General features: G+C 40.3%; 2 protein-coding genes across 2 annotated transcripts; both read right to left on the bottom strand.

Annotated features, from left to right (window-relative positions):
- Positions 1-664: 664 nt before the first annotated feature.
- LOC139927800 (signal-regulatory protein beta-2-like) lies at positions 665-2,952 on the bottom strand. The gene is made up of 6 exons (XM_071920082.2): positions 2,889-2,952; positions 2,464-2,781; positions 2,011-2,358; positions 1,373-1,495; positions 1,227-1,258; positions 665-1,061 (listed from the first exon to the last, which is right to left on the bottom strand). The coding sequence occupies exons 1-6, from the start codon at positions 2,950-2,952 to the stop codon at positions 933-935; spliced, it is 1,014 nt and encodes a 337-aa protein (XP_071776183.2). The 3' UTR covers positions 665-932.
- Positions 2,953-7,344: 4,392 nt separating this feature from the next.
- On the bottom strand, positions 7,345-9,934 carry LOC139927809 (signal-regulatory protein beta-2-like). Its single transcript, XM_071920092.2, has 6 exons — positions 9,861-9,934; positions 9,419-9,763; positions 8,958-9,305; positions 8,517-8,651; positions 8,372-8,403; positions 7,345-8,171 (listed from the first exon to the last, which is right to left on the bottom strand). Exons 1-6 carry the CDS (start codon positions 9,925-9,927, stop codon positions 8,043-8,045), a joined length of 1,056 nt encoding a protein of 351 aa, XP_071776193.1. The 5' UTR covers positions 9,928-9,934; the 3' UTR covers positions 7,345-8,042.
- Between the last annotated feature and the right edge of the window lie 4,093 nt (positions 9,935-14,027).

Here is a 14,027-nt window from a genome sequence, read left to right as displayed (position 1 = left end):
TACTGGTTCAGAGATGGATCTCACCCAGGAACACTTCATACCCATGCAGTGTCTAGTTTGTAGTATGCAATGTCCAGGTTAAGTTCAAAAAGTTCAATTCTGGGTGCAGGCTTACTCACTGTTTTTTATAACAGCTGAAATAAAACAGAAACAGCAATTACACAGAAGAGTAATTACGAAGTTATAACATAGAGTTATAAAATTGTGTTGTTTGGTTGTATTACTTTGCACTCTACTTTGTGACTTTGACTCATACAATTGATTGACATTGAAGACATTGTAATGTCTTGTAAATACACTGACACTGACATTATTCAATAAATACTTTATTGAGGACAAAATGCAAAGACTTTCTTTTGATATGGGGAAATCATACAACAATGTTGAATGTAACATTTTAGGCATCTTCATTAATGTAAGGATTTAAGAATACCACACTATAGAAAAGTGAGCCATTTCCTTGTAGTATTATTATTATGAATTACTTTTTTCCTGCTATTAAATAGCTTATATTAAATCTGCACTAGGCAAGATTATTATGTAGAAATACACCCATCGTATCAGCCTAAATCACAAAGTCGAGCTGCAATAGAGAAAAGTGTCCCATCCCCAGACGAATGATAATGAATTTAAACTTGAGAACAAATTACAAATTGTCTCCTAAACATCAGTGTCGGTACATCCTCTCTGGGTACTGAAGTCCTAAAAAGTCAAACGATTACCTCTCGCTGCCATTTGGAGCTGCAAGGGTGCGAAGTTGCCTACTACAGCTTTAATTACACTGAAGTAGTGCTAAGCCTCAGTGGCACTTTCACAAAGAACATGATAGAGAGGTCCGTGGTCATATTTTAACCTTTATGTAACAGAGTCAACAAGAGATATGCATTTGATATTCATTCCCTCATATCTCCACCTGTCCAGGACTAAAGCTCTCAGTCCTGTTGACGGTGCCTGACCTCAGAATACAATACAGTGTCTCTACTGTGTTTCACTGTGGCTGGCCTGGAGGAGGAGCTTCTGGGAGCCAAATTCACTGCTGCATAGTGAACTGCATCACTAGTCTGAGGAAGATAGTAAGTATTAGAGACTTGTTCTGACAGTTTGAGACAGAAAGGTCTAGTGGAAAACAGACAGACAAGCCATGCAAAGTTTACATGTTGCAACGTCGGTGTTGAATTTGGAGTATAAATCAATTGTTGGTAATAAAAGAAAATGAATTGTATTACCTGATTGCCTTCAGGAGATCCATCAGTTTTCTCTGAAGAGTCAAAGATAACTACTATCAGTGCCATTTGTTACAGAATATAAGAGAATAAGTCATTCTTCTGATACAGATGTACAGGTCATGATTATAATGCATAATTTGTAATACCTGTGGGATCTTTGCTTCGACTCTTGCAAAGTGCCCATACAAGTAGAAGTATTACCATCCCAAGAACGATGTTTGACAAAGCCAGTGCAACAACAGTTGGACTCAGGTCAAGTGGTGAGTTTCCTTCACAGCAAAGAGAAAGAACAGTTTTCATTTAGCTTCTGAATAACAAAAACTGCAAGTGTGCTATCCATCTTTGGTTCTGGTGTCCCAGAAACCATTATATAAAACTTTTGAGATGCAGAGCAAAATCATTGGTGTTAATTTAACCCATGTAAAAATGAACGCTGCTAGTTTTTATATAAGTCCACACCATCATAGTTAATTTAACAGACCAGAACCCTATCAGCTGTATTAGTGGACGAACATCTCTCGACTCAACACTCCTTGCACACAATTGTTACTGAAAAATCTACACTTATTAACACTGGAAAATGTCCTGTGTACGTATCATTTAAGTTATTAGCTATCTTAAGACCTTTGCTCAGAAAATGCTGGCATTATAGAGAATGTCAACTGTATTCTTTTAATTATCAAATTATGCATTTTCAAATTTCACCCCTCAAAATCAACATATAGCATCTTGGAATAAAACCCTTCACTTATCTTTTGCTTTAACTCTTAGCTTTAGCTCTTACTTTTAATATTAAGCTCGGTCCCATTTCCAAACAGGATCTCCCCACATGAAGCCACAACGCAGTAGTAGGTTCCAGCATCGGCAGAGCTGAGGTTCTTCTTGGGAAGGTTGTAGACACAGCTTGTTTGTTGAGAGCCAGTCTCAGTCTTCTCACAGCTGTCATTCTTATTTCCAGAGGAGTAAATCATTTCTGGACCAGAATTGTGTGAGTTTTTCAGCCAAAAGACACTAGTGTATTCCCCTGTACAGTTGCCAGTGTGAACAGAACAGTTGAGAGTTACAGAGTCTCCTGGCTGGACTGACTTAGACACTGGCTGCTGAACAACAGAGTCACTGTTCATCTTTGGACCTTGGGAAAGAAACCAAATGAATTATGATCACTGACATGAAGTTCACATTCATGTTAATTTACCTTGGCATGCAAGTTTAATGGTAAATTGTACAGATAAAATACCTTTTAGCATCAGAAAGGTTCCTGGTCCAAATTCGATGAAGTTTAGATATACCACTCCACAGTAGTATGTGCCAATGTCCTCCCACATTGTAGCAGATATGCTTAAATCATTTTTGATGCCATTAAAGTTTACTGAATAACGGTGACTATGGGTCATATGTATTGTTGCCACACGCTGCAGTCTCCTCCCAGTAGTTAATTTGTACCATACCCTACTTCTTATAGCACTGTTTATCTGACATTCAATAATAACTGGTTCTCCCAGGTCCACAGTTTGGAAAGAAACAGGCTGAGAGATGTCACTGAACTGTGCCACACCTGAAACAAACAGACAAGCGTAAAGCCTAAATCATATAATCACCCATATGTGTGTGTAGACTCTCATGAAAAAATCCCACGTTCCCAAGTGGGAATTTGTTACTCACACAGATTACAGAGCAGGACAAGTTTTAGAAGATGCACCATCATCTTCTCTGCTCCTAGCTCCATCATTTTGTTCTGCTTCTCCTCAGCAATTCTGACTTATTGAAGCGACAGCAGACTTGCCAGATTCACCAAGAGCAACATCTTCTACATCATGCGATGTCAAGTGTCTGATTGGTTCATCATATTTATCTTGAAGAATACCTGATTGGCTGCTGAGTGGATCAGATCAGTTGGTTAACAATGAAGCAAAAAACATTTCATTATGGTTTTGTATGATTACAGGGTTTAAATTTGTATTGGACCTTATTGTCACATTGTCTTCAAGCCTTGCTTTCTGGATTGAGGTGGGCTGAAAAGCATCATATCTGTGAGAGGCATCTGAAGAAAGAATGTCATAATTCAGTGTTATATTAGTAATTTTTTCATTGTTAATTGTTATGATAATGTTATAATGATATAGTTAATATCATTCACTGAAATAGAATAACACTAAATTTCATCGACTACAGACACTTTTTTTTGTGATCAATTGTTTTTAATTATTTATAACATAAAACAAGGTTCAACAGAACACTTCTATTTGGTATACGTTAGTACAGGGTTCCCCAATTAGTTTTCCCCAAGGGCCAAATTATGTCAAGCATGCCAAGCCAAAGGCCAAAACGTCCAGGTTTTTTTTTTCATTGCGCCAATAAAAGTTGTTTTATGTGCATATGTTGTTGTTGCTGTTATTACCATTATTATTATTATTATTATTATTATTATTATTAGTAGTAGTAGTAGTAGTAGTGGTGGTGGTGGTGGTAGTAGTAATAATTTGGGCCTGGGATCTCAAAGCCTGTGTTGAGGGTCACACAAGAAAAAAAATGCACTCTTGAAACAAAATAAGTCCAAAACCAACCATTTAATTATGTTACTTTTTACTTCACAGTTCCTCAGTGTTTAACAGTAATTTCTTACACAAGAGATGAACTTTAGCCAGATATCATCAAGATTATTGATCAAGTGTATGGTGTGGGATGAGGTCAAAATAAAGTAGAGCAGCGCGCACTTTATTACCTCCGCCAAGGAGGTTATGTTTTCGGTGCCGTTTGTTTGTCTGTCTGTTTGTCAGCAGGATTACGAAAAAACTACTGGCCCGATTTTCATGAAACTTCATGGAAGGGTGTAGCATGGGCCAAGGAAGAACCCATTAAATTTTGGAGCGGATCCGGATCTGACTCACAAACAAGCCTCACAAGTAAGCAATTGGCCTAGGCGGGGGTCTGTGCTCTCCGAGTGCCCTTCTAGTTTCACATGTTGGGCACTTTATTTCACATGTTATGACAGGTGCGTTCACAACATGAATTTTCCCTTTATCATTTGTAAAACAGAAAATGAAGTAGTAAAACAAAAATGAAAAAAGCCCATTTTGGTACTGTAGCCGCCGTGCGTCTTTCAGTACCAGTGACAGAGAGGAGAGAGAGAGAGAGAGCAGCGCTCAGCAGAGGGGGGCTGTGTGTGCCCAGCCTGTGTGACACAGAGCTTCAGGAGAAAGCGAGGAGCATAAAACATTATGCTTTTTTCCACGCATGAAAAAAAAACAACAACCGAGCCCGACCCGACACGAGCCTAAATTATTTATTTAAAAACCAAGCCCGACCCGGCCAATATCCGACATACAGTCTCGGGTCCTGTTGGGTTCGAGTTGGGTTGCAGACCTCTAGTTCAAGTGCCAATGGGTCGGCGCGGGCCAGGCATTTGGCTCTCCAGGTCCGGCCCGCGGGCCGCCTATTGGGGATCAATGCGTTAGTATATAGTCGTACACATTACACCTTCCCCAAAATACACCATATATTACTTGCCTCAAGCATTTATCAAGGTGATGGTATGCAATATTCAAGATATACATACATTAAACAAAGCAACAACAACAAGTAAATAAATGAGTAAATAAAAATAAAACAAAATATTATTGAGGCAAGACTAAAGAGAAAGGCAAACACATGAGAAGAGCATGTCAAATGTAGGGGAGTGTTTCTGGCTGATTTTTAATTTTAAGTTCTTGGCATATTGAGCGCCATACCACAAGAGTGTTGTAGATGATGGGCCCAAACTTAGCCTTGGCTGATTTCAAGGGAATATTGGAATGGACAAGGTCTTGCAACCTGCGAGGATGTACCATGCTCTCTTCAACAGAGCGCCATACTGGGCACGATGCAGGGTTGAACCAAACACTTAATGGACGGAGCATGAAGGACCAATAATATAGTTGGAATTTTGCCACCTCTTGGATCAGGGGGCCAATAGGTGGCAAACTTCCAACTATATTATTGGTCCTTCTGTAAAGTAGAGATTTTGATTCGTGGCCACTTCTGCAAATAATTTGATTTGTGGCCGCTTCTGCTGCCAAATAAAATTATTTATATTTGCCTGCAACTTCTTCCAATATCCAGAGGGAGGAGCAAGAGGGATCATTGAAAAAATGAAATTCAAACGAGGGAGTACATTAATCTTGATGATTGATATCCGGCCTTGAAGAGAAATTGGAAGTTTTACCCATCTGTCAATATCAGATGAAATGGCTTGGTAGACCTTGTTGTAATTTCCATGGGCTGTCGAAAGCAGGGAGGAGAATATGTCAACACCTAAATATTTAAACTGACTCACCACCTTCAGGTTAAGATCCCTAAGAGGTGCGGAATCCCCTATATTAAATGGCATTATTGTGGATTTTGACTAATTCATTTTATATCCTGCCACGTGATAGAATTAATCAAATAATGCTAATATATGAGGAGTAGACTTAAGTACATTTTGCAGAAAAATGATGGTGTCCTCTACAAATAGAGATAAGTAATGCTTTGAGTCGCAGACAGCGACTGGTTCATGACCAAAGGATTGACGGATAGTCTGAGCCATTGGTTCCAGAGCGATGGCGAACAAGAAGGAGCTTAATGGACAGCCCTGTCTTTGGCCTTTCACGAGGTTAAACAGGGAGGAACATATGCTGCCGGTTAAGACTGAAGCAGTGGGATTGGTATAAAGGACCTTGATCATATGATGAAACCCCTCCCAACGCCCATATAATCCTTAACTGACCACGGATACTGCCGCTCAACCCAGTCAAATGCTTTTTCAGCATCCAAAGAAAGGATAGCACTGGAAGAGTTAAGACTTTCCACAGAATTTATTACATGTAATAGACAACGTACATTATCGGCGGCTAAGCGTAATTTTATGAAGCCGGTTTGATCTGGATGTAATAAAATTGTCATAAGAAGCTCCAATCTCAACACTAGGACTTTGGCATAAGGTTTTACATCTGCATTTAAAAGAGAGATTGGCCGGTAACTTGCACAATCTAGAGGGTCTTTAACTTTCTTCAATAATAAGGAGATAATAGCAATATTTGTATTAGAGGACAAAGATCCCTTTTGACCATGTTTTTTTGTTGACCATGGCTAACATTGGGGGTCCTAGCAGAGGCCATAAGGAAAGATAAAATTAAGGTGGAATACCATCGATGCCAGGTGATTTGTCCTTGTTCATACTTAATAGGGCATTCTTGAGTTCGTCAAGGGTTACAGGGGCTTCCAGCGAGGCTGATATGTCTAAAGGTACTTTATTTAATTGGAGTGGATCAAAAAACGTTTGCATCTCATCTGATCATGTTCTATTTCAGAAGTATATAACTTGGAGAAGAATGAACAGAATGTAACATTAATATCTTTGGGTTGAGTAAGAATATCCCCATTAGATGATCGGATAGCAGCAATATTAGCCAGCTGTTCGTTTGCTTTCGACTACAGACACTTAAACTACAATAAGAGGCTTGTAGAATGGAAAAAAAATGTTTACTTGCGTACTCTCCAGAGAAATAAGAAGATGAAGATTTTGTTGACTTCACAGGAATTAGATCTGAGGAGTCGCAGGTAAAGTGTTCAAAATTAAAGGATTTCTGTCAGGAATCTCTCATGTCATAGCTTAACCATTTATTGCAAATAGAGATGGCAATACAATTTGGCTTGGCAGTATGGTTCTACTATTGGGGATGCTCTCTGCTGCAGTAATACATACATAACAGCATAGTTATAGATAGCCCATTATAAATAAGGATTAATTTGGAAATAAAGACCCTCCAGGATGCATACAGAGCAGAACCGCAGCAGGTGGAGGAGGCTCTTGCAAATAACAGCAGCAAAGCACACATCAGTGTACAGAATGAATGTGAGTGTGAAGGCCTTTAAATAGATCCAGGGCTTAAAGTTCTCCGCCGGATTTCCGGCGTACGGCCGTTTTAGATTCACAAACTGTTCTCGCAGAAAAAACAAAAACAAAAAAAAGACTCCACGTGGGTTTTTGTTTTGGATGTGTTTTATTCAGTCATGTTCAGCAAAGCAATATTTAACAGTTATCAATGGAATTTTTTTATCCAATAAACAGCGAGTTACTTTCTATCACCGTGTACACTGATTCTGTGGTGCAGCATGCTACCTGCACAGCTGAAATATGGAAACGAAGCTTACGAAAGCTGGTGAAGATACACGTGTCACTGAGAGAGGAGTAAAAAACAAACGGCGATGGGCATGGATTAGTAACCAGTGCGCATGGATTCTTAAACCATGCCCACGGATTTGTAATATGTACATTGATAACATCAAAGAGGGACACCACAGTGGCCCATAGAGTTGCAAATAACATTTACAGATGTATGCATTAACATGCTTTTTCTACAAGCATGATTTATATTTAGTAAATAGGTTACATACTGTCACCAATTTGGGAATAAGAAGAACGCACATTGGATCAAAAAATTAGACCTACTGCTGTGATCAATCAATGGATATGGTTCACATATAGGCCTAGGTGCCTAATGGCTATTATAGCTCACTATATGTATGTATGGCTCACTGTATATAGGCCTAAAAGTCCCTCTTTAACGCTATCAATGTACAACGTACATATTACAAACCGGTGCGCATGGTTTACTAATCCATGGGCATTAGGAATCGGTGCCAAAGTGCTAGGTGGCTGGCTTGTTCACATTTCGCGAAGAACATGATAGAGACGTCTTTGGTCATATTTTAACCTTCTTTATGTAAGAGAGTCAACAAGAGATATTCATTTGATATTCATTCCCTCATATCTCCACCTGTCCAGGACTAAACCTCTCAGTCCTGTTGACGGTACCTGACCTCAGAATACAATACAGCGTCTCTACTGTATTTCACTTTGGCTGGCCTGGAGGAGGAGCTTCTGGGAGCCAAACTCACTGCTGCATAGTGAACTGCATCACTAGTCTGAGGAAGACGGAAATGGAAATAAAGTATTACAGACTTGTTCCGACAGTTGAGACAGGTATAATGGAAAGCAGACAGATAGACCATGCAATGTTTACATGTGGCAATGTGGGTGCTGAGCTTTCACCAAACACACTCTATGTTACAGAATGTAAGAGAACTTTTGGTTGATGATAATAACAAAAATTGGCTTGCATTACCTGATTGCCTTCAGAAGATCCATCAGTTTCCTCTGAACAGAGAGTCAAAGATAACTACTGTCAATGCTATTTGCTACAGAATATTATAGAATATGTCACTCAGATACTGTCACAGCTAATGATTATAATGCATAATTTGTAATACCTGTGGGATCTTTGCTCCGACTCTTGCAAAGTGCCCATACAAGTAGAAGTGTTGCCATCCCAAGAACGATGTTTGATAAAGCCAGTGCAACAACAGTTGGACTCAGGTCAAGTGGTGAGTTCAAGGTGGAGTTTCCTTCACAGCAAAGACAGTGAACAAACAGTATTTTATTTAGCTTTTGAATAAGAAAAGTTGCTGCTACTGCAATATCCACCATTTGAAAATAGAAACCTGATGTATACTCTCCTATAATGATTGCAGACATTAATATAAAAAATTTGTGAGATATATGTATCATTTAAGTTATAGCTATCTTAAGACCTTTGTTGAAAATGCTAACATGATTGAGGATGGGGTTATTTTTAACATTTCAGGAATATTCCCCCCTCAAAATCAATATATAGCATCTTGGAATGAAACCCTTTAGATTTAATGTCTTACTTTTAATATTGAGCTCGGTCCCATTTCCAAACAGGATCTCCCCGCATGAAGCCACAACGCAGTAGTAGGTTCCAGCATCGGCAGAGCTGAGGTTCTTCTTGGGAAGGTTGTAGACACAGCTAGTTTGTTGAGAGCCAGTCTCAGTCTTCTCACAGCTGTCATTCTTATTTCCAGAGGAGTAAATCATTTCTGGACCAGAATTGTGTGAGTTTTTCAGCCAAACGACACTAGTGTATTCCCCTGCACAGTTGCCAGTGTGAACAGAACAGTTGAGAGTTACAGAGTCTCCTGGCTGGACTGACTTAGACACTGGCTGCTGAACAACAGAGTCACTGTTCATCTTTGGACCTTGGGAAAGAAACCAAATGAACTGTGATCACTGACATCATGTGGACATTCATGTTAATTTAGCTTGAGATGTGAGTATAATGGTTTAATGGTAAACTGCACAGATAAAGTACCTTTTAGCATCAAAAAGGTTCCTGGTCCAAATTTAATGAAGTTTAGATATACCACTCCACAGTAGTATGTGCCAATGTCCTCCCATGTTGTAGCAGATATGCTCAAGTCATTTTTGATGCTGTCAAATGCTACTGAATAACGATGATTAAATTGATCGCCAGATATCCTCCTGTTATGCAAAGTCTCCATCATTGCCACGCATTGTAGTCTCCTCCCAGTAGTTAATTTGTACCATACTCTTTTTCTCATACCATTGTTTATCTGACATTCAATAGTAACTGGGTCTCCCAGCTTCGCAGTTTGGAAAGAAACAGGTTGATAGATGTCACTGAACTGTGCCACACCTGAAACAAACAGAAAAGCAGGAAGCCTAAATCATATAATCACCTCTGTATCTAGATTCTCATGACAAGATCCCACAAGTGGAAATTTGTTACTTACACAGATTACAGAACATGAAAACTTTTAGAAGATACACCATCATCTTCTCTGCTCCTAGCTCCATCATTTGTTCTGCTTCTCCACAGCAATTCTGACTTATTGAAGCGACAGCAGTCTTACCAGATTCACCAAGAGCAACATCTCCTTCATAATGGCAGATCAAGTGTCTGATTGGTTCATCATAGACATCTTGCAGAATACCCGATTGGCTGCTCAATGGAGCAAAAAAAAACACGTCATTGTGGTCTTGTTTGATTAACAGTCCTGGCAGAGTTCAACTTTGTATCAGTGTTAAGAAGCATGAATTCATGTCTTGACTGCAGTAAGCCATTAGTTGGAAAACCAACTGGATGCATCATTGCCAGGGAACCCTTAATTAAGTAATGTTTCACACTGACTTATATGTGCCATTGGTAATGGGTTATTTCACAGAGTTAACAAACATGAATTCATGTCTACTAATCATCAGGAAACCATTAATGAAGGATGAGGATCTTTTAAAGGGAGTTGTAATGAGTACTGTTTTGGCTATGCTTTGTTAATGTCAGTAAATAGTTTATTAATGGAAGAGGATGTTCCAAAACTGAGACATATTGGTCATGAATAGGTTATGAACAGAGTTTAATTACAGCATTTACAAATGCATTTGTTAATTACTTAGGTAACATGAAGAAATGTATTCATGCCTTAGTTAAGCCAATGTGGGTGCTGAACTTTTCACTCTGGAGCCGTGGAAGTGTTCTCTAGCGTGAAGAATCACACTTCACACCATCTGGCAGTCCGCCGGACAAATCTGGCTTTGGCGGATGCCAGGAGAACGCTACCTGCCGGAATGCATAGTGCCAACTGTAAAGTTTGGTGGAGGAGGAATAATGGTCTGGGGCTGTTTTTCATGGTTTGGGCTAGTCCCCGTAGTTTCCAGTGAAGGGAAATCTACAGCATACAGCATATAATTACATTCTAGACGACTGTGCGCTTCCAACTTTGTGGCTTTGTTTGGGGAAGGCCCTTTGCTGTTTCAGCATGACAAAGCTTGCCTGGGTCCAGACCTTTGAATCCACCCACTCCACCGAGTTGACTGCTTCTGGTCTGGCATCGTGACATGAAACAGCAGTTTCTCTCAGGGGGACTAACGATTAGCCAATCAGCGCCACGGGCGGGACTAACGCCGTTGTCAGGCTGTTGTCAAGTGTTGTCAAGCTGTGCGCCGGAACCAAGGAGGATTAATAACAACAATGGCGACCGCTGTAGACAAGGTAGACACTGCTATCAAGGCTGTTCTAAATCGATTAAAAGTACCAATTACTTTGAAATCCGAACAGCACTCTGCTTTGAAGGCATTTATTCAAAGGGGAGATGTTTTTTTTGCATCAGTGTCAACTTAAAATGACGTTAGATTCAGGCGGATACGTTGGTCTCTAGTGATTGGTTAGGGAAAATCGAATCCCCCTCCCCCACGGAAATCGGTGGAGGCAATGTCAGACTGAAGATGGAAATGGAGTGTAACGAGTTGACAATTCTGTCTGATATCAGGCAATGACAAAGCCCCTGTGCACAAATCGAAGTTCAGTACAGAAATCTTGTGAAGATCGGTGTGGAAGAACTTGATCGGCCTGCACAGAGCCCAGACCTCAACCCCATCGAACACCTTTGGGATGAATTGGAACACTGACTGCGAGCCAGGCATAATCGCCCAACATCAGTGCCCGACCTCACTAATGCTTTATTGGCTGAATGGAAGCAAATCCTTGCAGTAATGTTCCAACATCTAATGTAAAGCCTTCCCAGAAGAGTGGAGGTTGTTATAGCAGGAAAGGGGGGACCAAGGATCCCAGCAGGATGAAGGTTTCTTTCTTTTTTTTTTCCTTAATAAGGTGTTCTTGGGAGTTCTTCATTGTCTTCACTGCGGGTCTAAGGTTGGTGTTGCCGGTTGGGTTCGGGCAGAGGTTCCCAAAGTGGGGGGGCGCGCCCCCTAGGGGGGGAACAGAGAAACTACAGGGGGGGCGTGACATAATACCCCCCCACATTGCGTTCACATTGCGGAGCGGTTTCCGCTCAAAGCGCCATTATTTCCTATGGAAGGGAACGGATTCCGCGCTCACCGCCGACTCCGCAGCGGATCACAGATTTTTCCGCTGCGGATGGTCGCGCAAACAGTTGAAAATAGTTCAACTTGAGCGGATACGATCACTACAATCCAGTGCTTCTTTGGTTGCCTGGCAACAAACTGAGCGTGTTGCTCTGCTTCATTTCTGCCACTTTTTACAAAGCGAGGTGGGTGAGTCGCGGATTTCAAGCGGACACCGCTCCGCAATGTGAACGCAGCCGACGATGCGACCACAGCGACAGATAAAAAGGTAAAAGTAAGGAAGTATAATGAGACAGTAAGCCCACATCAGTCATTGTTTGATATGTAGGATTAGTTTTTTTCTTGCACACTAATTCAGTTTGAGAGAACCTGCTGTTAAAAGTGGGGAAATCTAAGTTGTTCCTAAGTTCAATTTTAAAATTTTAAGTTAATTTTACTTTAAATGTGAAAATATATTCAAGAATGTTTACAAGAAATATGTCAGAAAGCACTGACTGAAGCAATCTATACTATCCAATCTTTTTGGAAGTTGATATGATTTATTATGAAAATGTTCCTATATCATAAAAGGGGGGCCTGACAGAAAACGTTTGGGAACCACTGGGTTAGGGTAGGCTGGGTAGTTTAGGTAGCTCTGTTATGTCTTTCCAACATGCTATTTTGTGTCTTGTGCTTTGTGTTTTGTTTCCATTTGTTTGTATTCTGTATTCCATTAGGGCCAATTGTGGTTACATCCTTGACATTGCCCAGGCGCTGATCAGGTCATCAATCTAATAATCAAATTTGGATGTAGAATTCAAGTACTGAAAGTCAATACAAAACTTTATTGCACCATCCTTTTTTGTTACCAGCACAAATAAGGTTGCACCATTCACTCATTGAGGGTTTGATGATCCTAAGGGACAACATCAGGTCCACCTCCTTCTTAAGGGAGCCAGGAGATGCTTAGATATCTTAGAGAATCTTAGAAATCTTACAGGTGCATTCTCTTTCAACACAATGTCATGCTTTGCTACATCTGTATGGCCAGGGTTCTCCTCATACACTTGTGGATTGGAAAAGGCTCTTGCCTGGGATTGCTCGTCCACTGAGAGGTGGTCCTCATCAACGTCCTCTTAGAGCACACCAGCTTTCTTCATAAGTCTTAGGATCCAAAGCTCAGATTCAAAGCTACTTTCTTTTTGTTTTTTTTCTTTCTTACTCTCTCTCTCTTTCTCTCTCTCTCTCTCTTTCTCTCTCTGTCTCTCTCTCTCTCTCTCTCTCTCTCTCTCTCTCTCTCACACACACACACACAGACACACACACACACACACACACACACACACACACACAGACACACACTCTCACCTTATCTCAAGGTCAACATGTGTCATGAGTTGCACTTTGAGCAGTTAGTGAGAGGGTTATATGGCTGCTGTGCAAGACAATGAAACAGAGACATCCTGCTTGAAACCACATAGTTACAAAAACAACAGAGGGTCTAGGTATGTACAACACCAAACCTTAGCCAAGCATAGAAAGGTCTCATCTTTTGACTGCCGACCGCAAGGGAGCTATAAAAAGAGTCTTACATCTCTGGGCCTGCAATCAGCATGTCTACAACAAACAACCAGCTAAGACTAATAGGTATTTGCCAATACACAGGATTGAATGTAACTATTCCCTGTATCATTAAACCAAGAGGGACTGATGAGTGTGGTGTGTTTCTATGAATAACTATGAAACTGGACCTTTGCCTTACACATGCACATACTACACTGTCAATGATGAGGGGTTGGCTTTATGAAGTGGCATGCTTTTGGGGAATGTAGTACTGAGAAACAGATGCAGTGGAAATTACAGGTCTTCCAGTGTACATGGTATTTTTATTTTATTTTTTACTTATTTTATTTTTACTCCTTATTTTCCAACAGTAGAAACTCACTACAGTAGCTAACCCCGCCAGCACCACAGAGGTGTGAATGTAGTTCTTATCTGCGCATCGTAACCTACAGGTATAGTGATAGATTTGTGTATAAAGATACTGTGGGGAAAGCAGAAAAATGGCAATGCAAATAAATGTTTTCAGTCTTTTATAT

Source organism: Centroberyx gerrardi, chromosome 23 (assembly GCF_048128805.1).
Source record: "Centroberyx gerrardi isolate f3 chromosome 23, fCenGer3.hap1.cur.20231027, whole genome shotgun sequence".
Lineage (NCBI taxonomy): Eukaryota > Metazoa > Chordata > Actinopteri > Beryciformes > Berycidae > Centroberyx > Centroberyx gerrardi.
Note: the sequence above shows the minus strand (reverse complement) of the source record. Positions and strands in the feature narration are given on the sequence as shown.

Excerpts from the sequence above, each read along its gene's own strand:
- LOC139927809 (XM_071920092.2), bottom strand. The coding sequence starts at position 9,927 with ATGATGGAGCTAGGAGCAGAGAAGATGATGGTGTATCTTCTAAAAGTT. Across the intron at positions 8,652-8,957 it reads GACCGAGCTCAATATTAAAA|GAAACTCCACCTTGAACTCA; the intron begins GTAAGACATTAA and ends TTTGCTGTGAAG. Across the intron at positions 8,404-8,516 it reads TCGGAGCAAAGATCCCACAG|AGGAAACTGATGGATCTTCT; the intron begins GTATTACAAATT and ends CTCTCTGTTCAG.
- LOC139927800 (XM_071920082.2), bottom strand. The coding sequence starts at position 2,952 with ATGGAGCTAGGAGCAGAGAAGATGATGGTGCATCTTCTAAAACTTGTC. Across the intron at positions 2,359-2,463 it reads AACCTTTCTGATGCTAAAAG|GTCCAAAGATGAACAGTGAC; the intron begins GTATTTTATCTG and ends TTCTTTCCCAAG. Across the intron at positions 1,062-1,226 it reads GATCTCCTGAAGGCAATCAG|ACTAGTGATGCAGTTCACTA; the intron begins GTAATACAATTC and ends TATCTTCCTCAG.